The sequence below is a fragment of the Anomaloglossus baeobatrachus genome, chromosome 11 (genome assembly GCF_048569485.1).
Source record: "Anomaloglossus baeobatrachus isolate aAnoBae1 chromosome 11, aAnoBae1.hap1, whole genome shotgun sequence".
NCBI classification, from domain to species: domain Eukaryota; kingdom Metazoa; phylum Chordata; class Amphibia; order Anura; family Aromobatidae; genus Anomaloglossus; species Anomaloglossus baeobatrachus.
In genome coordinates, this window is record NC_134363.1 from 52,896,373 (window position 1) to 52,922,387 (window position 26,015).

A 26,015-nucleotide genomic window follows, 5' to 3' on the forward strand; every position below is an offset into this window, starting at 1 on the left:
GGAACGGGCCGTTTTACGGCTCTATTACGAGGTATTATTTTACCCACCCAGGGACTGCTTTTGGACGTCCCAATTGTCTGGGTCTCCCAATGGAGCGACAAAGAAGAAGGGAATTTTGTTTACTTACCGTAAATTCCTTTTCTTCTAGCTCCAATTGGGAGACCCAGCACCCGCCCCTGTTCCCTTCGGGCTGTTGTTCTTTGTGTATACATGTTGTTCATGTTGAATGGTTTCAGTTCTCCGAAAATCCCTTCAGATTGAATTTACTTTAAACCAATTTATAACTTTTCCTCCTTCTTGCCTTTGCACCAAAACTGAGGAGCCCGTGATGCACGGGGGGTGTATAGGCAGAAGGGGAGGGGCTTTACACTTTTAAGTGTAATACTTTGTGTGGCCTCCGGAGGCAGAAGCTATACACCCAATTGTCTGGGTCTCCCAATTGGAGCTAGAAGAAAAGGAATTTACGGTAAGTAAACAAAATTCCCTTCTTTTTCACCAATGGGTGTTTTTTGTAATCTTCCACAGTTATCGGATCATAACAGGAGGCTTTACCGGAAACATGGACATGTGAAGGAGGCTTTCCTGGAAACATGGACATGTGAAGGAGGCCTTCCTGGAAACATGGACATGTGAAGGAGGCCTTCCTGGAAACATGGACATGTGAAGGAGGCCTTACCGGAAACATGGACATGTGAAGGAGGCCTTACCGGAAACATGGACATGTGAAGGAGGCCTTCCCGGAAACATGGACATGTGAAGGAGGCCTTCCCGGAAACATGGACATGTGAAGGAGGCCTTCCCGGAAACATGGACATGTGAAGGAGGCCTTCCCGGAAACATGGACATGTGAAGGAGGCCTTCCCGGAAACATGGACATGTGAAGGAGGCCTTCCTGGAAACATGGACATGTGAAGCAGGCCTTACCGGAAACATGGACATGTGAAGGAGGCCTTCCTGGAAACATGGACATGTGAAGGAGGCCTTAACGGAAACATGGACATGTGAAGCAGGCCTTACCGGAAACATGGACATGTGAAGGAGGCCTTACCGGAAACATGGACATGTGAAGGAGGCCTTACCAGAAACATGGACATGTGAAGGAGGCCTTCCCGGAAACATGGACATGTGAAAGAGGCCTTACCGGAAACATGGACATGTGAAGGAGGCCTTAAAGAGGACACGAAAATGTTATTTTGGCCAATTAATACATAATCTGAACAGTATTTTTTTGTTTCTTCAATGCAGTAGATTTCAAGATGATGGACATGATGTGCGTCAACAAAAATTGGAGAAGCAGGTAAACCATGTATGTGTGTTTGGACCGAACTGGTGCAGAGATGAGATGTCTAGGTGTCTTCAGAAGAAACAAGCCCAGCATCCAACTATACAGAACTAGTATATGTCTGAAAGTGATCTGCACTATAATCTTCAGTTGGTGTATCCTTTAGAAGCATTTTTGTAGCCATTCTGTTATGCAGAATATAAATCAGCCAAAAGATCCGCTGGTGATCCAGTCTACACTTGGATTTGGACAATTCTTGGTTCCTGGTAGATATAACTATCTATTATCTGTAAGTGACTAGAAAACATGTTACATAAAACAGTTAGAACAGCTAGAAACACAAGGAATACTCAATACTGTAGTCCTTAGTTAAAGTAAATATCTAGAGAATACAATTTTTTTTTGGGATCAGATAAGACTCTTGAAAACTACATATATACACGGTATATATATCAGGGGTGTATCTAGGCTTTCTGACACCCGGGGCAAGAATTAAATTTGCCCCCCCCCCCCACATGTGACCACTTATATGTGATTTGCACACTTAGTCACATGATGAAGAGCTGCTCTTAATAATTCTTTCAAAGTTCAAAGGGAAACATAGGAAGAATAGCTAATTGTTTAAATCACATATGAGTGGAGAGGCCATGTGGTGTCTGCTAGAACCAGCGAGCAGAGCTGAATCCTGACAGCGAGTATATTACACGCTGTTAGGATTGGGCTACACTGTTTAATTTTATAAGTAAAGGACTTCTCCAGGTTTGAGATAAAAATCTGCAGTCACTCTATGTGTCACTCTATGTGACTGTAGACTTCTGAATTTTCACACTGCACACTGTCAGGATTCTCTGGTGCCGGCGGTGAGTGGGAGGTCACGAAACTCGAAACTACAAGTATGTGATTTACATACATGTGGTCACGTGCAGACTAGACATGTATGGCCTCGCTCAATAAAAATGAATTGAGTAAGGCCGGACACATCTAGTCAGAATGTGGCCAGAAATATAAAAATCTCATACTTGCGCTCATATGACCGTCCACTCTCGTCACTGGCACCGGAGGATCCTAAAAGTGTGCAAGCGCTGTGAGAATTCAGAAGCCTGTAGTCACCTAGAATGACTGGAAACTTTCATCTCAAACCTGGACAAGACTTTACTTATACAATTAAGCAGTGTAGCCCAATTCTAAAGGCTGCTTTACATGTGTCGATTTCTCGTACGATCGCATTTGCGATCGCACCCGCCTCCATCGTTTTTGCGGCACAGGCAATTCCTTGACCGTGTCGCACAATGTTGTAACCCCCCGTCACACGCACTTACCTTCCAAACGACCTTGCTGTGGGCGGCGAACATCCACTTCCTGAAGGGGGAGGGACGTTCGGCATCACAGTGACGGCACATAGCGGCCGGCCAATAGAAGCGGAGGGGCGGAGATGAGCGCGACGTAAACATCCCGCCCACTTCCTTCCTTCCGCATTGCCGGCGGGACGCAGGTAAGCTGTGTTCATCGTTCCCGGGGTGTCACACGGAGCGATGTGTGCTGCTTCGGGAACAATGAACAACCGGACGTTCGATTTTTTGAAAATGAGCGACGTGTCAACAATGAACGAGAAGGTGAGTATTTCTGCTCATTCACCGTCGCACGTAGCTGTCACACGCTACGATATCACTAACGATGCTGGATGTGGGTCACTTACGACGTGACCCCGCCGACATCTCGTTAGATATATCGTAGCGTGTAAAGCCCGCTTAAGTAAAGGGATTGTCCAATCTTACAATTTATGTATTGTTACTTGTGTACAGGATCAGAACTAGTAACAGCACCAGAACCACCACAGGTACAGAAATACATAATTAGAACCCCCATCAATACAGAAACACAGCATCACAACCACCAGCAGTACAGAAATTCATCCATATAACCCCAAAAGTTTAGAAACACAGCATCAAAAACCTCATCAGTACAGAAATACATCATCAAAACCACAAGAATGGTACATCAATAGCAATGTAAGGTCAGACACATAGACATTTATATTGCTGGAATCTACAACTTCCAGTACATCCTTAAAGGGAATTTGTCATCGGGATTTTAATATCTAATCTGAGAGCAGCATAACGTAGGGGCAGAGATCCTGATTCCAGCGATGTGTCACTTATTGTGCTGCTTAGTGCAGTTTTGATAAAATCACTGTTTAATCAGCAGTAGCTTATCATTACAGGACTGCTTGGCATGCTGCCAAGTAGTCCAGCATATTCATGAGCTCTGTATAACTACTAGATCTGCAGCAGAGAAAACATTGATTTTATCAAAATGAAAGCAAAGAGCTCAGTAAGTGACACCGCTGGAATCAGGGTCTGTCTCTACATTATGCTGCTCTTAGATGGGGGAGCAAAAACCTAGTGACAGATTCACTTTAACAATGGTAAGGAGATAATTGGGAGTTATCAATCATCATCAGACTGAAGACTATACAGGAACTACAGTAAGACCTCGGTTCCACTTGCGTTTTGCATGGACGAGTGCAATCCGATAAAACATCGAATTGCACTCGCACCAAAATGATGGGGCAGTGTCCATCTGCAATTGATTTTTTATGATATATTGGCATGAAAAAAGAATTGCAGCATGCTGCGAGTGACTGAGAGTCTGAGCTCACACACCCATACAGGTCTACGGGGGCGTGTGAAACATCGCACTGCACTTGGATGTCATCAGCGTGCAGTACGATGTACGCAGAGACAGGCCGTTGAGAAGGGGGAGAATTACTCCCTCCGTTTCTCTTGACCGAAGCTGTGATGTGATCGCAAGATTGGATCACAGCCGCATGACACTCGGTTCACGCTCGCAGCAGAGCCTGAGCCAAGGGTCATTAGCATATAGCATCTGATGCTCTCGCATGGGAAGCAATGCGCAAGTGGGACTGAGGCCTAATGATGAGAATTAGTCACTATCAGAAATAAAGGCTGGAGTCACATTAACGTATGACATCCAATGCGAGTGCAACGGATGCGATATGCTAATGACCCTCGGCTCAGGCTCTGCTGCGAGTGTGAGCCGAGTGTCATGTGACTGTGACCCATCTTGCGATACATGCACACACAGACACATTACAGATATTATTAATATGGGGAAGCCGGCAGCAGCTTCACTCACCTTCCCCGCTTGTCTCCGTCCAGCTCATCCTCGGCATGTGGCTGTGCCGCACTGATTGGTGGCCTTGACTAACAGACATGGCCACCACAGAGCACACTGACACTGCTGTATATATATCACAGGAGAGGCTGGGGACGTACAGCTCTAGAAGGGGGCATTCAGATCTGAGGTGGTATACAGCACTGGGGTGGGGGACATATAGCTCTGGGGGGTATACAGCTCTAGGGTGGTATACTGCACTGGAGTGGGGGTATACAGCTCTGGGGTGGTATACTGCACTGGAGTGGGGGGGACAAACAGCTCTGAGGGGTATACAGCAATGTGGTGGGAGGAGATACAGCTCTGGGGGGAACAGAGCTCTGGTGGGTATACAGCACTGGGATCAGGGGACAGGCATTTCTGAGGGGTATACAGCACTGGGTAGGGTGAATAGACAGTTCTGGGGTTATATAGCACTTGGGTGGGGTGAATAGACAGTTCTGGGGGTATACAGCACTGGGGTGGGGTGAATAGAGTTCTGGGGGTATATAGCACTGGGGTGGGGTGAATAGAGAGTTCTGGGGTTATATAGCACTGGGGTGGGGTGAATAGAGTTCTGGGGGTATACAGCACTGGGGTGGGGTGAATAGAGTTCTGGGGGTATACAGCACTGGGGTGGGGTGAATAGAGAGTTCTGGGGTTATATAGCACTGGGGTGGGGTTAATAGACAGTTCTGGGGTTATACAGCACTGGGGTGGGGTTAATAGACAGTTCTGGGGTTATACAGCACTGGGGTGGGGTTAATAGACAGTTCTGGGGTTATACAGCACTGGGGTGGGGTGAATACAAAGTTCTGGGGGTATATACTACTGGGGTGGGGTTAATAGACAGTTCTGGGGTTATATAGCACTGGGGTGGGGTGAATAGACAGTTCTGGGGGTATACAGCACTGGGGTGGGGTTACTAGACAGCTCTGGTGGTATACAGCACTGGGGTGGGGTTAACAGACAGTTCTGGGGGTATATAGCACTGGGTGGGGGGACAGGACATACAGCTCAGTGTGAAGTTGATGCTTTGGCTCCTGTCTAGCAGTGTCTTCATCTGTGGGTTGAGCCTAGAATGTATGGGCTCCTTCCAGGTTAGTGGGCGTGACCAGCTTCATGACAAGTCATACCTGGAAGGAACCCGTACATTCTAGCATCTACCTTTTCTATTGGACGCAGTGCACGCTGCATGCTAGCTCCGCCCACAGATGAACTTAGGCTCTGCAGACCGCAGAGAAGGCTGCGTTCATGTGTGGATGTAAGGCAGGCTGCTTTCATACATCCGGTTTTTCCTGTGCGGCACAATCCAGCGCTTTGCAGAAAAAACGCAACCAGGTTTTTTTGCCGCCGGTTGCGCTTTTTTTGCATAGACTTACATTAGTGCCGTATTGTGCCGCATGGGCTTGCGTTCGGTCCGGTTTTTGCCACATGCGGCAGATTTAGCCAATGCGGCGGCCGGATGTAATGTTGCCTGGCACGTTTTCTGTCCCGCAAAAAAAAACGCATCGCGCAGCATCTGGCCGATGCGGCGCGATTTGCAATGCATGCCTATGGACGCCGCATGCGGTGTCCTGCGCCAAACACCGCATCCGGCCGCCGCATGCGTTTTTTTCCACTGCACATGCTCAGTAGCCTGTCGCAAGTGGCAAAAAACGGACGGGCCACATGTCAAAAACTTATGCAAAGGATGCGGTATTGTCGCCGTATCCGTTGCATAGGTTTTAGAGCCGGATTGGCCGGCTCTGGTAAACCTGGAGGTGTGAAAGCAGCCTAAGAGCCATCAGCCAGGGAAGTGCGGCTGCTGGCATGATCACTGCGGGCCCCGGAACTCGGCCCGGGGGCCGTAGCATACATCACCACCCTTGCTGAAAGGTGCTGACGCCGTCCCTGGTCGCTTAAGGCTACTTTACACACTGTGATATCGGTCCCGATATCGCTAGTGTGGGTAGCCGCCCCCATCTGTTGCGCGACACGGGCATATCGCTGCCCGTGCCGCACAACATCGCCCACAGCCGTCACACATACTTACCTGTCCGGCGACGTCGCTGTGACCGGCGAACCGCCTCCTTTCTAAGGGGGCGGTCCGTGCGGCGTCACAGCGACGTCACTGAAACGTCACTGAACCGCCGCCCAATAGCAGCGGAGGGGCGGAGATGAGCGGGACGTAACATCCCGCCCACCTCCTTCCTTCCGCATAGCGGCCGGGAGGCAGGTAAGGGGAGCCTCCTCGTTCCTGCGGCGTCACACGCAGCGATGTGTGCTGCCGCAGGAACGAGGAACAACCTCGTTACTGCTGCAGTAACAAGATTTGAGAATGGACCCCTGTGTCGCCGATTAGCGATTTTGCACGTTTTTGCAACGATGCAAAATCGCTTAACGGTGTCACACGCAACGGCATCGCTAATGCGGCCGGATGTGCGTCACGAATTCCGTGACCCCAACGAGTTCGCATTAGCGATGTCGCAGCGTGTAAAGCCCGCTTTAGAGTGCTGCATCAGTCGGCCCTACAGCACCCCCCTGACACTGCGCCTGGGGCACATGCCCCGCCAGCCCCCACCTAGATACGCCTCTATCTTCTCAGCCAATCAGTGCCCATATCAATGACCGTCTCAGCCATGATTGGCCGAGCATTTGCATGTTGTGATGGGAACAGGAACTAGAAACCAGTAAAGACAGGGATGAGATCATTGTGTGTATGACTATTTGTATTTTTTGTAACATTTTCCACCGTATTTCCCAAATAATTTTTAAGTTACCTGTCATTTTAATATTTATTTAATCAATAGTACACATGAGAATAAGCAACTTTGCCACGTCTTATCAGAAAAATCCACTTCATTCTCCTCCTGGACTGATCGTTCATTCTCAATTATTCTCAGTTCATGGATAAAATTTGTCTTCAGTGAATAAAGATTTTCCCTCTATTGAGATAAGAGGTGATAGTTGTCGCTTATAAAACTCTATGTAGGAGGAGCTAGAGGCGGAGACAAACATTCTCCTGCAAGTTCTCTTGAACGACCCTTCCAATTCTCCATGGAAGTCTTATCTCAGCAATGGAGAAAGTCTGCATTCAGTAAAGGCAGATTTCCCCACTGGTGAGAGAGGAGGTGACAGCTGGTGCTTTTAAAATTCTATGTAGGGAGGAGGAGCTAGAGACAAACACAGTCATTCTGCTGCAAGTTCTCCTGAATGATCGTTACAGTCCTCCATAGAGTGTTATGAGCACAAACAGTCATCTTCTATGTCTGTAATGGGATAATCTGAAGATAGATTTTAACAGTGAATTGAGAATAAATGATTAGTCCAGGAGTGTAACCAGAGATGGTAAAAGCTTTTAGCTGAAGTGGACCCACTGGACCACAGGGAAAATCTGGGCTTACCCTTTAGTGGGAGGGGCTTGACTAAAAATATTTTCTCCAAAGCGAAATATTCACGAGAAGAAACAAAGGAGGAAGCGCCTGGATCCCCTAATGCTTCAAGCCAATCCAGATATGAAGGTAAAGCCACGGAGGTATCCAAAACCTGAGGAACAAACCCTACTGGTGGAGTCATGTACCGTGTCCAGCATATATTCCGGAATAGGAGGTAAAAACAATATGAACTATAACCCTAAAGTGACCCTCCGAATCACAGATCTCTTGTAACATGCGATGGTCTATAAAGAGAAATACCAGTGTTTCCCCAAACATAGGACAGGGTCTTATGTTATTTTTTGCGCTGGACTTATTTTCAGGGGATATCTTATATTTTCCCATGAAAAACAATCCACATTTATTCTTGTACAAAAAAAAAAACAAACCAACATTTATTCCAATCTAATCATCACATTTTGGTTTATCAACATTTTGTGTTACTCCTGTGACTGGTTCAGATGCACATTTTCACTTCTGATCTGCTATTCTCGTGGTGCAGAACCCGTCCTATGGTGGTGGGTACAGACCATACTTACAAAGGGTTAAATTACCTGCTTACATTTATTGTTCTCTATGTACTGCTAAGTTTACCCTCAAAAGAAAGCAGAGACCCACTAAAAGAATTGCTCTTACCAGACCCCAAACAATTAGAGTTGGCAAGTGAATGGGCTCTCACATACAAATCTGCGTCGCTGCCAGGTTCAGGTCCCCTGCGTTCTGCAGCGGTTGGTCCCCCTGGTGACTGGAAGCAGCATCATTCACGGAGAGTGATACTGGTACTCAATCTGTTTGTAAGAGCTAGAACGGCGAGGGACCTGACAGCAGTACAGATCTCTGTGTGAGAGCCCATCCACCATCGGCACTTGCCAACTGTAATTGTTTGGAGTCTGGTGAGTGCTATTTTTTTTTTTTTACTTTTTTTTCGGGGGGTGGGGTTGTCTGCTTTCTTTTGGGGGTGTCTGCATTGTTTTGGGGTGTCTACTTTCTGTTGAAGGGGTGTCTGCTTTCTGTTGTGGGTATCTGCTTGTTTTTGGGGTATCTGCTTTTTTTGGGGGATGTCTGCTGTCTTTTGGGGGTGTCTACTTTCTTTTGGGGGTGTCTGCTGTCTTTTGGGGGTGTCTACTTTCTTTTGGGGGTATCTGCTTTGTTTTAGGGGTATCTTCTTTCTTTTGGGATGTCTACTTTATTTTGGGGGGTCTGCTTTCTGTTGTGGGTATCTGCTTTCTTTTGGGGGTATCTGCTTGTTTTTGGGGTATCTGCTTTTTTTGGGGATGTCTGCTGTCTTTTGGGGGTGTCTACTTTCTTTTGGGGGTATCTTCTTTCTTTTGGGATGTCTACTTTATTTTGGGGGGTCTGCTTTCTGTTGTGGGTATCTGCTTTCTTTTGGGGGTATCTGCTTTCTTTTGGGTTGTCTGTTTTCTTTTGGGGATGTCTGCTTTCTTTTGGGGGTATCTGCTTTCTTTTGGGGGTGTCTGCTTTCTTTTGGGGATGTCTGCTTTCTTTTGGGGGTGTCTGCTGTTTTTTGGAAGTGTCTACATTCTTTTGGGGTGTCTACTTTCTTTTGGGGATGTCTGCTGTCTTTTGGGCGTGTCTGCTGTCTTATAGAGGTGTCTAATTTCTTTTGGGGGTGTCTGTTTTCTTTTAGGGGTGTCTGTGTTCTTTTGGGGGTATCTGAAGAGTCCTGCTGTATTCTTTAACTTTTTTAGCTGCTTGGACTCTTCATTATGGAACCACACCTAGGGTTTATTTTTTAAACAGGGCTTATATTTTAACCATACTCCAAAAAGCCCCAAAAATCCTACAAGGGCTTATTTTTGGGGTCCTACCTGGGGTCTTTCTTTTGTTTCCCTTTGAAAATATAAGAATCCCTTCTTCTTTCAGCCAATATTGCTGCCATGTTTTTTGGGGGGGGAGTCTGAGAACCTCCTCCTGTTTTTGAAGTGACCTCACTAATCATGAGAGCCAATTCGAAAGTAGAGGGAGTGTCTCAGACTACCACAGACCTATGTGATTGATTTAGCTGAGAGTTGGTGCCCCGGATGGCATCAGTCTATGCTAGACATGGATCTTGGGTAGTGGGGAGAAAATGAAAAAGAATGGTTCAATATCAAGATCACAGGTGCCATAAGGCGCTCAATGTCAATAGTAGGTACAAGGCTAACGATTCTAGACAAACCCTCACATCTTCAATACTTATTTGTATAATGAATATTCATTTTATACACTTTTTTATTCTTTTTTTTTGCTACTCCATTAAAAAAAAAATATGAAGGTATTACCAATCCGGTGCTGTCAGTGGAAATGCATGCAGGTGATTGTTACAGTCCGACAGGAAGGAATATGAAGGCTGATTGCAAGATAGAAAAGGAGCAGCACCATGGGGGTATGTCGTGAATTTAGCTTTTTTCCATCAATGCCATTTTTAATCCCATCGGCTTTGTTACACTGCAAATTCAATTTTGGGGAGCTCAAAAAAAGACAGATAAAAGTTATAAACTCTCATCAGAATGCGCTCACTGACAGATTCTAGATAGACAATGCAGCACAGAAGTTATAGAGGAGAAAAAGTGAAATATTTTTAATGAAACCCAACAACAAAAAATATTTTTAGCCCCAGATACATGTATTTAAGTAGAAAAAAGAAATGAGTCCAAAGGTGGACATGCCCTTTAAGGGATTGTCCCCTTTTCAGAAAACATTTCCCTAAATGCTCAGTTCTTTGTAACAAAACAAACTATGCTTTGCTTACCCTCCCTAGGTCCAGTTCTGAGTCTCCCCCACTGCCGCTTTCACAGTTTTTTGACCGCAACGTAACATCATATAAGCCAATTACTAAGCTTAGCAGCTTGTGCCATCCACATGGGCAGAGCCGCTGAGCTCAGCAGTTGGCTTCAGTGATGTCATCATGAAATCATCACTGCATCCAAACAATAGAGACCCCGGCAGCAACAGAGACCCAGCACTGGACCTGAGGAGGGTGAGTAAATCCCCGTTTGTTATTTTTACGACCAACTGTATAGGAGAAAGTTTTGTGAAATGGGACAACCCCTTTTAAGGATTTCTTCTTGACTTTCTAATAGAAATTTCAGATGAAGATCTGGAGGAGACAATTCTTGAAGACACCAGACCCCTAACAAGCAGGAAAGAACATTTCCCAGCCAAACCAAAGCAGAAGACTAAAATCAAGACAGGTATGTGTCGTGAGATTGTCTTATAATCACGGCGATGATAGTACTACTCATCATTTGTTCATATCAATGTTTTTATTTTGAAAGAATATGCCCTAAATATCTGATAAATGTGACTCCCATCAATGTCACCAGCATCTATTTAAAAAACGGTCCCCGTCTTATATGAAGAGGTACAGGAGCTTCGTATGCGGTTCTTACTATTCAGTGAAATGGGAGTTCATGGCCACTTCCTAAATCAGGTTTGCTGGAGATGGAGCTCAATCTTTAGATTCTTTAGATAGATAAAGGTCCTAGCGGTGTGACTTCCGTCTATCAGACATCTATGGCATACAATGAGCATCATAGTTAACCGTGATGCACAGTTTCATTAGCAAACTTTCCAAAATCCACAGCTTGGTATACTTCCTCACCTCTGTAAAAACCCTTATTATGGGGCTACATTCACAGGACCGTATTTTTGATCAGAGTGAAGAAACCTGACCTTACACGGACAGCATGAAAGAAGGTGGGTAGCGAAAGATACTTCTGTTCATTACTTCACGGCATCGATGTACCAACATTGCCATCTGCTGGAGGACCAAGACTGCCAGGAACTGATCTGCAAGGAGTATGTTTGCTCCAGGAAAGAGTTAGAGGGGAACACCAAGTCAGGTAACAACTATGGTGCAGTTACAAAATATAAAAGGCCAGGTCGGCAGCGAAGAGGAATTGGCGCTAAGCTATCCAAAAGAGCAGACAGGTGTGCAATAGGTCAGGTCTGTGTGGTGGAATTATCTGGAAGTGTGCTGACCCCAAAGAAATCTCAAAACTGAATACTATCACCAGAGGAACCCAAAGACTGAATACCATCACCAGAGGAAGAAAAAGACGGAATACTATTGCCAGAGAAACCTGAAGACCAAATACCATCGCCATAATAACCAGAAGATCAAATTCCATTGCCAGAGGAATTTCAACACCAAATACCATCGCCAGAGGAGCCTGAAAACCGAATACTTTCAGCAGAGGAACCTAAAGACTGAATACTATTGCCATAGGATCCCAAAGACTGAATAACATCTCCAGGGGAACCTGAAACCCAAATACCATCACCAGAGGAAACTGAACACTGAATACCATTGTCAGAGGAACCTGAAGACGGAATACCATCGCCAGAGGAATTGGAAGACCAAATACTATCAACAAAAGAACCTGCAAGACAAAACAATCACTGATCTCGGGGAGACCAGCCAGAGAAAATACTGCCAGCAGCCAGAAAAGGCGCTCAACACAGTGAAATCCTAGGTGCATTGCCCCCTAGGAAGTATGCAAATAAAAAAAGGTCTGTGGAGCCTCTGTTAGGAGTCTCGACACAGAAAATAGCCAGATATCCCTCCGGGAAGGAACTAGCCAAGGAGTGGCTCTTTTTAGGAGACCACCATAACTACTATATTAAGTGTCCCTTTTAGTCAATATCCAACTCTTTGACGAGTTTAAAGATATGACAAGGGAAATACCAAGGCCAGGTATCCATCCACAAACAGCTGTTTCGGGGTATTGCCCCTCATCAGTGTGGAGTAGGATTCTGGCCAGGTGGGAGCAATGCCTAGTAGACCAGTAAGACAAAACAATCACTGATCTCGGGGAGACCAGCCAGAGAAAACACTGCTGGCAGCCAACAAAGGCGCTCAACAGAGTGAAATAAAGAAGAACCCGAAGACTGAATACCATCCCCAGAGGAACCAGAAAACCGAATACCATCACCAGAAGAACCTGAAGACTAAATACTATCGACTAAAGAACTCTCCCATTCCTCTTTCATTCTCTTTCTTCCACCTAATAAAATTTGTTTTGGTTACCTCTGGGTCATCTTTACTGCGTGTTGCATTCTGGGCCTAAAGTTTCCAAGCATTCGACCAATGTCATTCAATTGGGCTGTTCAGATGGTAGAATATTCCTTGCAATCTAACCTAAGAAACTGTATTTGCGCTCCTTAAATGTATTGACTGCTAATGTATGAGAATTGAATGCTTGTGGATGAGACACAAACAGCACATAGATGACAATACAGATGAAAAATTGCCTTTGGGGGGGGGGGGGGGCGCGAAAATTGGACAATTATATACTTGTGTGAACTTGGCAATTTTTCATTCCTAGCAGTAAGACATTACGTTTTGCTCCAAGTTTACAAACTGATGTCCATGGCGCAAATGGCTCTAAAATTTGGCAGAAATGTTTATTAAATGTCAGAATGGATTGGGCATTATTTTGAAATTAAATGAACTAAAAAGGCACAAATACATTGGTGAATGTGCATTTCTCTCATTTTTTGGGGTTGTCAAAATCGCACTTTTGCTACTCTCTGAACACCCACACAGTTGGTCCTGCCACATCCGTAGCTTCCATTGCACCTAGATTATACTATTTGTATAATTTAGCAATATATGCCGTTTTTGTGAGATGTAAAATGTGTATTGCATCTCTATGTCCTATACTACATCCAAAAATGTCCTGCTACCATATTGTGCAATCCATAGAGTTCTTACCATTCTTATCTACCATTGTTATCTGCTTCTGAAGTAATGCAGTTTTATACCTAAACATATATCTATATATTATCAATATCCAGTTTTTTTTTTACTATATCCAGGAAAACATGATGCGAAGGAATCCAAGAAACCATCACCCAAGGTGTCAAAGACTCGTAAAGCCTCTGCTCATGATTGTGAAAAGGAGAACACGCCACAGAACAAAGGTTACAACCTTTACGAGAATATTGAGGCTGACTAGAGTATTATTGGTTATATACACAAGAGAACAGTCTTATGAACCCACTCATTTTGGTGGGACCAGCCACTATTCTAAGGTGTCCTAAGGATATCCTAAATCGTCTTCAATGTCAAAGGAAATAAGGTTCTCTTGGGCATGTTGGGAGTTTTTTTGGTGGGGTTGGAGTAAACACATTTTTTGACCACAGTCATGCCCAAGACATCGTTGTGGTGTAACATCTTGCCGTTTCAACGTTTGTATAGGTGCCGATGTACAAACCCAAGATGTCATTCAAGAAATAACATCCGATAAAATGGTCGCCTTCAAGAATTCCAGTGATGAAGAAAATTCATTGAGCATTGGGGATCGTACGGTTCCTCCGGCACCTATCAAACAACGTCATAAAAAGAAGCCACAGAAAACAGGTATACCGTATATCTGTCACGGATCTGTCATGGGTGACAGACAGTCATGTGGTTTCTGGCCATAGAAGGGCACAGCGTTTGGCTGTGCAGAATGTTCCCTGACTTTCCATTGTTCCTGCTGTCAGTAGCTTTCCTGCTGGATTAATCGCTCCCCTTTTGGACCCAGCAGGATCTCTCCTGCCACCCAGCTGCTGATCATCAGCTTTATCTTGGTGCTTATATACCCCTTCCTTCCTTCCTTAGACTGGTGCTGGTGATATTTTTCAGTTCATTCAAGCATTGGCTGCAAGCAGGTGGCTTGTACTCATCTGTGGTATCATTGTTGAGAAGTTTGCTAAACGTCTACCTGTGTCATCTGAAAATAAGTAGTTCATGCTTTTCCCCCTATGTGTCCTCCATAGTGTTTAGTGGCGTTGACGTAGAGCTCATCCCACCCGCTGCATATTTAGGGCCCAGAATTAAGCGGGGTTTACACGCTATGATATCGTTAATGAATTATCGTCGGGGTCACGATGTTTGTGATGCACATCCAGCGTCATTAACGATGTCACAGTGCTTGACACTTATGAGCGACCTTAAACGATCGCAAAAGCGGACAAAATCGTTTGCCGCGGAGAGGTTGTCCTGAAACAAAAAATCGTTCACTGCTTATTAACGATGTTGTTCCTCGTTCCACCACACATTGCTTTGTGTGACACCGCAGGAGCGACTAACATCTCCTTACCTGCCTCCACCGGCAATGCGGAAGGAAGGAGGTGGGTGGGATGTTATGTCCCGCTCATTTCCGCCCCTCCACTTCTATTAGATGTCTGCCGTGTGACGTCGCTGTGACGCCGAAAGAAAGGAGGCGGTTCGCCGGCCAGAGCGACGTCGCAGGGCAGGTAAGTGCGTGTGACGGGGTTAAGCGAGGTTCTGCAGTACAGACAGCGATTTGCCCATGTCGCACAACCGACGGGGGCGGGTACGATCGCTTGCAATCTCGCTAGCGAGATCGCAGCGTGTAAAGCCGGCTTTAGGGATACTTAGGATTAGGTATCCAGCTTGGCGCATATGTGCGGAACCTATCTAGGGTGGTGAGAGACCCGAGAGACCAGTGGTAGGTTTGGTCAGGGGGTCACTATCTTCCTCTTCCCTAGACACAGGGTTTTCTTCCCTTGCCCTTTCGCCGTTCGCTTGGTACTACCCCGTAAATAGCATAACAATATCCTATAGTGGTGGAACTATTGTAAGTGAGTCAGTCCTAAAGTCGGGATGAACACATTTGGAAAGTCCATGATATATATCCATTTTGCAGGCTTTTAATTATCCTGTAACAATGACCACAATCACTTTACAACATAAATATAGACATGAAGAACATTATTCTTCTGCCTAATTCATAATAGACAACAATCAGACATGAAGATCATAGAGGCCACCATTCACATTAGACTACAATTGGCTGCAGATATCAGTGGTATTATCAAATAGTCTAATGTATATTGAGGCCTCCTACCTTTCCCCGGACAGACCATGTTGGAGGGGAGAAGGATCTGCCCTGATGGATTTCAATGGCCGATCCTTTTGTGTTCCTTGGAGATAAGCCCTTACTAAAGGTGCCCATGAGTGTCTTGCCCATAGTGTGTATGGGAGCCTTTAGCCTTCAGCCGTGTCATCCTGCCAGTAACTTGTGATTTCAAGGGGTGACCATTGTCTTTTCTTGAAAAACATCTACTCCATCTTTTTGAGGGTACCTGATTAAAATAAATCACTGTATAAAATTTTTTAGTTAAATTGTACATACGATTACTAATTAACCTAGAGGACAAGTTTTCTAGGCCTGGAAAGGCAAGTTTTACAAAGGTTTGATTCCATTGTTAAAGGAGTTGTCTGCAGGATAAGTCATCCATCACCCACCTCTATCATTGATCAGTGGACGTTGTGTATAAACACTGTGAACTGAACCCATTCTTATGAATTGGAAACATTTCACAGTACCCGTCAGTGATCACTGCACACTGAGTGGAGCTAATTGCGAGGGTGTTGGGTGAAAGACCCCCCCCCCCCGGTCTCATATTGATAACCTATTGGGTGGATAGGGCATCAATAAGCTGTGCCTGGACAACCCCTTTAAAGAAACATTCCATTGGGTTTGACCTACTAACAATTGGTGGCTCACGTCTGTCCAGTATAAACAATGAGTAGAAGAGAAACTTCCTTGTGAACTGAAGACCTCAACAATATGTATGACATTGGATTGTAAATCTAGCATAATAATGCCCCATTTATTCTTCTTGGTGACAACATCAGCAAAATCCAGAAGAAGGCGAGATTCCAATGAAGGGGATACCAATGAAGATAACGACTTTGATGAAGACTCAGATATCCTTAGCAGTGTTGTATATACAAGACCAATGTCTTCTTTGAGTAAAGTAAGTGTTAGAGAGAACCCAATAGTCCTCCTGACATGTCTGGAGCATCTTCTGCTAGATTTCTGTGATGTTCCGTCCCTCAGGGGTGTGTCCCTACCCATCTGAAACTTTCAACACTGATTGGACAGTGGTAGGGACACCCCCAAAAGTGATGACACCTGGTTGTCAATTCATTCATAATTTTCTAAGAGGAATAACAAATGAAAGGGACAAGGGGGAGCTAAACAATGCCCTAAAACTGTTATTGTTTGAGGATAAAGTTATTTCCTACAGACATGTCGGGATTGCCGATAGGTCCTCTTTGAAGCTTAACCTAACGTAGATCCTCTTCTTAGGAAGAAGATCCCCAAATTGCCTCGCGTCTGGAAATTGATGATCTGAAAGGTTTTGCTTTACGCCCAGCTCCCCGCAATATGACTTTTCAGTGCCGCATCACAAGAGACAAGAAAGGAGTAGATAGAGGACTCTACCCCACCTACTACCTTCATCTAGAGAGAGATGAAGGGAAAAGAGTAAGTAAAAAAATAACATTGTTTTTATATGGGTTTTCACTGGGAATTTATGTTAGAAAATATTTAAAGAAGTTTTTGAAAATAAAAAATAATTAACGAAAATTATGTATTAGCCCAAGTTTACTCTATCTCTCAATTTATTTTCGGTCATGAAGATGATTGGTCTTTCTGTCGTCTTTTACAGACTAGAAAGGGTGGCCTCATTTGGATGTCCTTGTTTTATAAAAATGTGTCCTATCAGTTTTTTTCATGGATAGAACACACAGCCATTATAGTCTGTTCACATTTTTGTGGACCGATTGTGGATCCAACTGTGATGCTAGCCACTACTTACATGGAGTGTGGGCAGGAGCGTAGTCAGGGATCTGGTAATGGCTGGACATGTATAAACAAGAGAAGAAAACAGAGGCATAGTCAGGGCAATATCCGAGGGTCAGAATACCAGGAGAGCATGTAATAACTTGAAATAGAATGCAGAGACGTAGTCAGGGCAATATCAGAGGGTCAGAATACTAGGAGAGCATGTAATAAGTTCAGAGAGAAAGGAGAGACGTAGTTAGGGCAATATCCAAGGGTCAAAATACCAGGAGAGCATGCAATACGTTCAGGGAGAAAGGAGAGACATACTCAGGGCAATATCCAAGGGTCAGAATACCAGGAGAGCATGTAATACGTTCAGGGAGAAAGCAAAGACGTGGTCAGGGCAATATCCGAGAGTCAGATTACCAGGAGAGCATGTAATAAGTTCAGGGAGAACGCAGAGACGTAGTCAGGTAACGGTCCGAGATCAACGACAGGAACAGGGAGCGGGCAGAAACTTAGTCAAATAACGGTCCGGGTCAGAGAACAAAGATCACAACATAGACACAAACCAACAGCACAACTGCAGAACCAGAGAGTACAACTGGCAATTACCAGGAAGGTGGAACACCTGAGTAATCAGCAAAAACATGGAATCCTGTGCTGTCAAACACACCGCTAGCTTAGTAACACACGAAATTGCATCAGAGAATCTCCAAATGCAAGATGCTCTGCACAGGGGAATCGTGACACCAACTTTTCCATCAAATGAATGGGTGCATCTGTGTGTCATCTGAGTGTTTGACATGTTTTTACTGTTTAATTGCTAGGAAAAGGTCGAAATATTTTTTTTTGTGCATGTGAGAAAAATGGATTCCGAACTGATGCTAAAAAAGGAAGAGAAAAATGCTCCAATAGAGTTTGACAGAAGAAAGAAATATAATTTTCTAACCTTCAATCATCTGGTTATCGGGGTTGCCGGGAATCAAAAGTTCTTCTGATCTAATTTTGATCAACTACAGATAGATCATCAATATTAAAGTCATAGAAAACCTTCTTAATCCAAGTAATAAATTTGCACTATTTTGTAAACAAATACTCTTATTTTGCGCAGTGAAATGATTCCACATGGTCTTCTATTACTTATTTGACCACTCGACCCAAAAGTTATATTAGCTACAAAATTCATTCAGAGACGTTGCGTTTATGAATGACTAAGTATAACTATTTAAAGAGGACCAGTCACCAGGCCAAAAGTGACCAGTATTTGCTCTTATTTTATTACTGCTAATGGCCTGAGTATGTCACGAGTGTCTCCTGTCATTAGGAGACTTGTGACAGGTTTGGGAGCGAAGTCTCACATTGGCTTGTGAGACTGGGTTTTTAATGTCATTTGCTTTCTGTTGGTAGCAGCTCCTGGTTAGTTCACCTCAGGTGCAGCTGGTTTGTGACCACTCCCATCTCCTCTAAATAGTCACCTGATTTATCACCTGATGCCAGTAATAGAATTCATTGTGTTTCTGACCACATTAGAGGGAGGAAGTTCTCTAGGAGTTGCTGGTGGGACGCTGCTGTTTGGAGCCGTGTCATCTGCAGCCTTGGTGTCTGGCTATAATTTTGATCCAAGGTGCTATAATTCTACGCCATGGGATAGTTAGTTTTTTTGTTTCATGTTGGTTTATTTATGGTCAAATAGAAGGAAAGAACCATAAGAAGCAATGAAATCCCATATATCTCTGAAGCCATGATCACATTAGAGATGTTAACCAAATCTGGTTATTAGTGTAACCTGGTTTCTGCACCATGTAGATTGGGTATGTGTCCTTCAAGCAGCTCTACATTTGGAAACTCTTTTAATTTGATACTCAAAATATAATAACATGTCTTATTATATGCTTTTATAGCTTTTCCTCATGGCTGGAAGGAAGAGAAAGAAAAGCAAAACCTCAAATTATCTAATCTCAGTGGATCCCACGGACCTCTCCCGAGGAGGAGAAAGCATGATTGGAAAAGTCAGGTGTCTGATTGCATGCACAACATCATCTGATGGGTGTTGGTTGGGCATTTGTGCCATACAAATTAGTGCATAAGGGGTATTATCATGATGACTGTGATAGCAGGGAACCGAGGCTCCTAAGCTGTCCCTCAAGCTAGGGAGCCCTATGCCATCCCTATTCTCAGGGATACCCCTAATGGGGGGATGCCTGAGTTTCTTTCCTGGCCCTGCTCTTGACCAGCCCTTGTCTGTTTCCCCCTCTCCATTCCCCCAGGGAGGGACGGGGCAGAAGTGTAATGAAAGTCACAGATATAGACAGACAAGGGAAAAAACAAAAATCTGTCACATGGCACGCACACACGCAGGATAAGACAACAAGAGATTCAGGAGAAAACACAAGAGGAGGAAGGAAGCTACAAAACAACAGGTGTAAACTCCACAGCCACTCCAAGCTAATACCACAACTTTCACCAGAGAGTATGGGACACCACACCTAACAGACGAACATAGAATAAACTATAGCTGGCATAGGTAGCATATTTCATCCAGCACAAATAGGATGGGAGCAGATGTGATTGGCCTCCCCAACACATGTGATCAAAAAACCTAACAAGTAGACTAGCATAGATGCCTGAGTCTGCCTGTGTTGACCCCAGACACTAGAGAAATCAATATGAATCTAGATCCATAATTCTTGTCTTTATATATTTATGATGCCAGGTCAAACATGCTTGGAACCAAGTTCACAATATTCGATAATGGAGTAAACCCTGACAAGCAGCCCTTTGTGCAGGAGAGGGAATCCCTCCGGCAGGAATTGGTGTCCGTATCTTATGTAAGTGACAATTTTTGTAATCTATGTTGTTAGGAGAAAGTGACATCTTCCTCACCTTCCATCAGCTTGTCTCTATCCTCTTTTCTCTGATGACTGTCGATTGTAAAACAGTAAATAGACTGTGAACAGGAATGAAGGAGGGGGATGCAGCTGCAGTCTTTCAAACCACTGTTTGATTGAAACAGCAATAATGAAGAAATAACAGTAGAGAAATGTATCTGACAAATAACAGGCTTGGAAAGGTCTGTCCAATACTGGACAATCCCTGCCTAATTACTTCAGGATGATGGATATTTACCTCCAGTAGTGGTGCCCTTCCAGTCACGTTAGCACTGCAATTCTTTGACATTCTTTTGTCACGTGACCGCTGCAGTCAGTCAGCAGTTGAAAAATGTGTGTTAGAGAAAATGTGTGCTCTGATTGGTTGCAAGACACAGCAATGTCACATGACCCACCAGGAATAGAAGCATCGACATCACAGGAACAGCGCCCCTATGGGAGGTGAGTATAGATTGTTTGCATCTAATATATAAAGCTGAATGTGTGTATGTATGTATGTATGTATGAATGTATGTACGTATGAATGTGTGTATGTATGTGTATGTCCGGGATTGGCATCTGCACCGTCGCAGCTACAGCCACAAAATTTTGCACACTCACACGTCTGGACCCCGAGAGCGTCATAGGCTATGTTGTGAGGCGAAATTTTAACCCCGCGCGTTCCAATTTACCAATCAATTTTGCCCCTATCTACATAATGGGGAAAAAGTGAAACGAAAAGTGTATCCGCACCGTCGCATTTACAATCACGAAATATTGCACAGACACCTCACGTGACCCAGGGAACGTCGTAGACTATGTTTTGACAGGAAAATTTAACCCCGCACTTTACAGTTACTCTCAAAAAAACATGCCTCCATTAAAGTAAATGGAGCCTGGAACTACAGGTTATTAGTAGGAGCTGTGATTGGTTGCTATAGGAACAAAAGACATTCATGTTACTATAAGAAGTTTATATGTGAGGTAATAAGATGTCGGTGGGGAGACGGATATAGGGAGACAGACAGAGAGACAGAGAGAGACAGAGAGACAGACAGAGAGACAGACAGACAGACAGGGAAAGAGACAGAGAGATAGCGACAGACAGGGAAAGAGACAGACAGAGACAAACGGTGAAAGAGACAGACAGAGACAGACGGGGAAAGAGACAGACAGAGACAGACCTGGAAAGAGACAGACAGAGACAGACCTGTAAAGAGACAGACCTGGAAAGAGACAGACCTGGAAAGAGAGAGACAGAAACAGACAGACAGAGCACATTACTTGACCAATTTAGTTAAATCTGTGTGAAATATCTGTGGTGTTGAAATATATGTTGTGAAATGCTTCTATTAGCTTAGTTTTTGCCTTTTAATAATTACATTTCTATCTATTTGTTTTGTGGTGTTTGTGTGCAGAATACATTTTTGTTAATACATTCTACTTTAACAACAGTTATTAACCCGGGCGAAGCCGGGTAGTACAGCTAGTTTTCTATATAGCCCTGATGCAATTAAGTCGGGGTTGTTCAGTAGAGGACAACACCTTTAATAAAAAAAATATCGAAAACCTAGATAAACTTCTGCTTAATTTTAAACATTTAACAACAATAAATAAAAAGTAAAAAAATAGTATCAGGTTTAGTTTTACCTTGATCCATGGTGATCAGTTGATACCCTGGGTTGTGGCTACTACAACTCAATTGGGAAAAGTGTAGTGTTACGAGCTGGATATTAAAAATGAAGGACTACACGGATGGGATGGATCCATTGGAGCAGGAGCTTTCCTCTCTGGTCATACAAGTAGTTCCTGAGTTGGTGATCCCATTCCATGATATTTGTTTACATTAACTTGGCCTAGTGTATGGACCAGGGTTGTTTTAAGGAGGTTACTCCATGAACAACATTTCCTTCCACAGAACAAGTGATAAATGTGTCATCGATAGGAGGCCAACTGGTGGAACTGACCCCGAGAAGGGGATCCGGTGTCCCCCACGTGCGTAGCAGTAGTGAACATGCCCTATTAATATGTATAGGTTTGGTACAGGAATATAGTGCATACCTGGCTGTTGCTCCTATAAACAGTGAATGGATTGGGTGGTCTTAAATGTGCACTAATATTCTAGTTAGATCCCCACTTTTCATACATTCTTCACCAATCCTTTGTCATGCGATGTTCTGCTCTGCACTCGCTTAGTGTCATTGCGGTGTCAAACTCTGTTCACACTACAGAGTCTGACAGGTGGGTGAAAGGAGGTGTCACACCTAGTTTTCGACAGGAGTTAGGGTCACACTGGTGGTTCAGACCTCGCTACCATTAAGCATACCTCTGGGATAAGGCACAGTGTAGGGTCCCCAGTCTGAGGACCAGTCTAGGTGCACCTGCCCAGTTACCCAGCACTCCCTGACATAAATGTTGTTTGTGGAAGATCCCCTTTACTGCAAAGTGTATGGTTCCACCATGCTAGCCACTGTGTGAGGTATGGCTATAAACTAGAGTTGGTGCAAAATAATTCGCATGACAATGTCCATAGGACGTGACAACAATTTATGGCCGCAAGGCTGGAGCCCTAAGAACTGCCACTTTACCTGGCGGCATCTATGACTCTTCTCTTGATTAGCCAGCCTAGTGCGACGTCACATGTGCTTTATGACGTTACAACAGGCTGGCTAATCAAGAGAAGAGTCGCAGATGCTCTGAAGAAGGAGGTGGTTCTCATGGTTCAGTTCAGTAGCCACAGATTACCGGTGGAATCAATTTTCACCAACTCAAAAATTAATATTTTCTTCATGTGTATCAATTTCTGTAGTGTTCTCGCATTTGGTGTGTACAAGTCTTAAAGCATGTGGTTTACAGCTTTGTCTCCTCTTAATATCCGCAATATTAACTAGTTTATAACATAATTGTTAGCGTTGTTCATTCAACCTCAAAATGCCCTTTACCCCGAGCCATTAACAGGTTGTAGAGTAATAGGAGACTGGAGAAAACACTTTGAAATGTGCTGATCACACATCAAGGTGGTGAAATATTACACACGGAGACCACGGACAGCTGACATTTCATCTTATCCTCCTTATCGTTCAAACAGGAAACCAATGTGTTGGGTTTCAGAGGACCCCGGAAAATGGCGGTCATTATTCCCGGGATGAACCAGGACTGTGAAAGAGTATGCATAAGGCCACGCAATGTGAGTCCGACAAGTGGGCACGGCTGGAATTATTGTGTTATTCTTATGGTGACAGCTTACTTATCTGTCGATATTTTGTTGACTTTTTTGGAGTCTTTGGTCAAGAAAGTATAAGAAACTTATAGGAGTTGTTTGATGAAGCAAATTATCACCTACCTACAGGATACCAATTGCAATGGCATCTGTGTAATTGCACCCTCACCGTTGGGCATATTTTTGCTGACTGGTATAGATCTTATTGGTCGGACCACCACCGATCAGTAAGTTATCACCTATCCTCTGGATAGTTGACCATGTTTTCTTCGGACAAAACCTTTTAAGTTTTTGAAAAAATGATACCTGTTACATGCAAATTAGAGTTGATATCGATTTGGACCTCCCAGACCATTGACCTTGACTGTCTCCTAACTGATGAAACTGGCGACTCTTCATTGTCATTAGCCGGCTTGACGTGATATCATCATTGTAGCATGACGCACATGTGACATTTCGTCAATCTCAATAATCAAAAAAAGAGCCACGGATGCCATCAGGTAAGAGGCCAATCTCCTGTCCAGCATCTACAGACCACTGTGATGATTGGTTGATGAGCTGGGACATGTGAATCGATTCACACCAACTCTAATGCCAATGAATACATCATAGCTGCCAAGTCAGTACGGCACCTTCAAAAATGGTAAGGTTCTTCAGCTTGATTTAACTATTGGGGTAGTCATGTGTGAGTGGTTATTCTTCTCCAAATTCAATAAAGAGCCATAGAAATTACTTGGAGAACTTCTTTCAATGGAGAGTGCTTGAAGGGCCACATCTTCAGTTGGAAATGGGATAAGGACTCCAAGGTTCTCAAGGCTAGGTATTGCCAAGCTGCAATTGACTTTGTGGGGAGCTCCCATCAGTGTCTCTCCAAAGCTCCTGAGAATTTGAAGATGTTCACCATCTTCATTCTTTGAAGGCTTATGGCCTGTGTTGTAAACCATGAGGAATATTCTTGAGTAGCTCACGTTCTCTTTTCCATGTGTAGGAACATGAGACCCTTCTAGCTCGATTTCAAAATGGAAATATGGAAAATATCTCAGTTCTCCACAACAAAGCACCATCGTGGAATGAGGAGACTCAGTCCTACGTTCTGAACTTTCATGGACGTGTCACCCAGGCCTCTGTGAAGAACTTCCAAATAATCGGTGCTGATGACCGTAAGTTCTTGCTTCAATAAGGGGAATGTTGCATATTTACTGTGCCAGTAGGTTCTCATTCACATGACCTGTAAAAACACATAGGCGCTGATGCTCGGTGCTGCCCCAGAGTTGACGTCCCATTTTGACACTTTTACAGCAATCATGGCACTATTGTTTTTTATGTATTGTCTTACTAATGTTTCTTTCTCATGTAGCTGAGCACATTGTGATGCAGTTTGGCCGCGTCGCGGAGGATGTTTTCACCATGGATTTCAGTCATCCACTCTGTGCCCTACAAGCATTTTCCATCTGCCTGTCCAGCTTTGATAGCAAACTCGCCTGCGAATAACGTCTAGATGACTAAGAAAACAAAGCTGTCCATGTTAATCAGGAGGACATGTCCACGCTCCTTACATGTCTGCTCCAGAAACTACTTGTATCCACCATAAAGTAACTTTTGCAGAGCACCCACAAACTTGGCAATAGCAGAGGTAAATTTTGCATTAAGTTCAGCTTCTTTCTCCACTTATAAGCCACTTCTCCAGCTGCCTCCTGATCTCTTCATGCACTTTGAAAATAAACCAGCTTAAATCCACTTTGCTCAACACAAGATGGACTGCCAGTTCAGATTACAGAGCTAATCGAAGTCTATGGAGAGGGGAGGTGAGAGGAATGAGATGCAGAGTCAGAGAAAGAGATTCCTGCTGCACCTTTCTATAGAAAATAATTTACCTTAACCCCAGAGCTGGATTCACATCTACATTGCTCAGTACAGCTGTATAATTTCCTCTACAATGAAGTTCCTACTTTCTGTGTGCAACCAAAGGAGAGAAAAAGTAGGAATCCAGCTGTGTGTTCTGTGTATGGGAGACATCACAACAGCTGGTTTACACTCACTAGCTCAGAGTCAACTGAAAATTAAAGAAAGAGCCTGCAAAACTGATGCAAATGCAGGAAAAAAAGTCAGATAATGGCCAGAAATAGCGTAATTCACCATGTACACACATGAAAGCTTATTCTGAAAAGTTACTTGAATCTGCAGTTCTCCTTTAAACGGAATCTGTCAGCAGGTTTTTGCTATGTATGCTGAAGGCAGCATGCTGCAAGGGTTGACACAGAGAATTCAGGGATGCCTGTGTTGCCAGAGTCCAATCTATGTTTGTTTAACCAGCAGGACTTTTCATTCCTCAGACTACAAGGTCAGGTGCAGGGCAATCCGGAACACCTCCTTCTCTGATTGACACCTCACTGTCAATGTATAATCTCTATAGAGTCTGGAGTGGGCCAGGAAGCTCCTTGGGCTCAGCTACATGGCTAAATC

The 26,015-nt window shown here is 44.2% G+C and overlaps 1 protein-coding gene across 1 annotated transcript; it reads left to right on the forward strand.

Annotated features, from left to right (window-relative positions):
- The first annotated feature begins 1,148 nt into the window (after nucleotides 1-1,148).
- On the forward strand, nucleotides 1,149-25,379 carry LOC142255802 (tubby protein homolog). Its single transcript, XM_075327248.1, has 14 exons — nucleotides 1,149-1,156; nucleotides 1,222-1,297; nucleotides 7,885-8,047; nucleotides 10,172-10,258; nucleotides 10,956-11,066; nucleotides 13,696-13,800; nucleotides 14,078-14,239; nucleotides 16,529-16,650; nucleotides 16,986-17,162; nucleotides 19,367-19,479; nucleotides 20,179-20,293; nucleotides 23,421-23,519; nucleotides 24,541-24,712; nucleotides 24,910-25,379. Exons 1-14 carry the CDS (start codon nucleotides 1,149-1,151, stop codon nucleotides 25,041-25,043), a joined length of 1,644 nt encoding a protein of 547 aa, XP_075183363.1. The 3' UTR covers nucleotides 25,044-25,379.
- The last annotated feature ends 636 nt before the right edge of the window (nucleotides 25,380-26,015 follow it).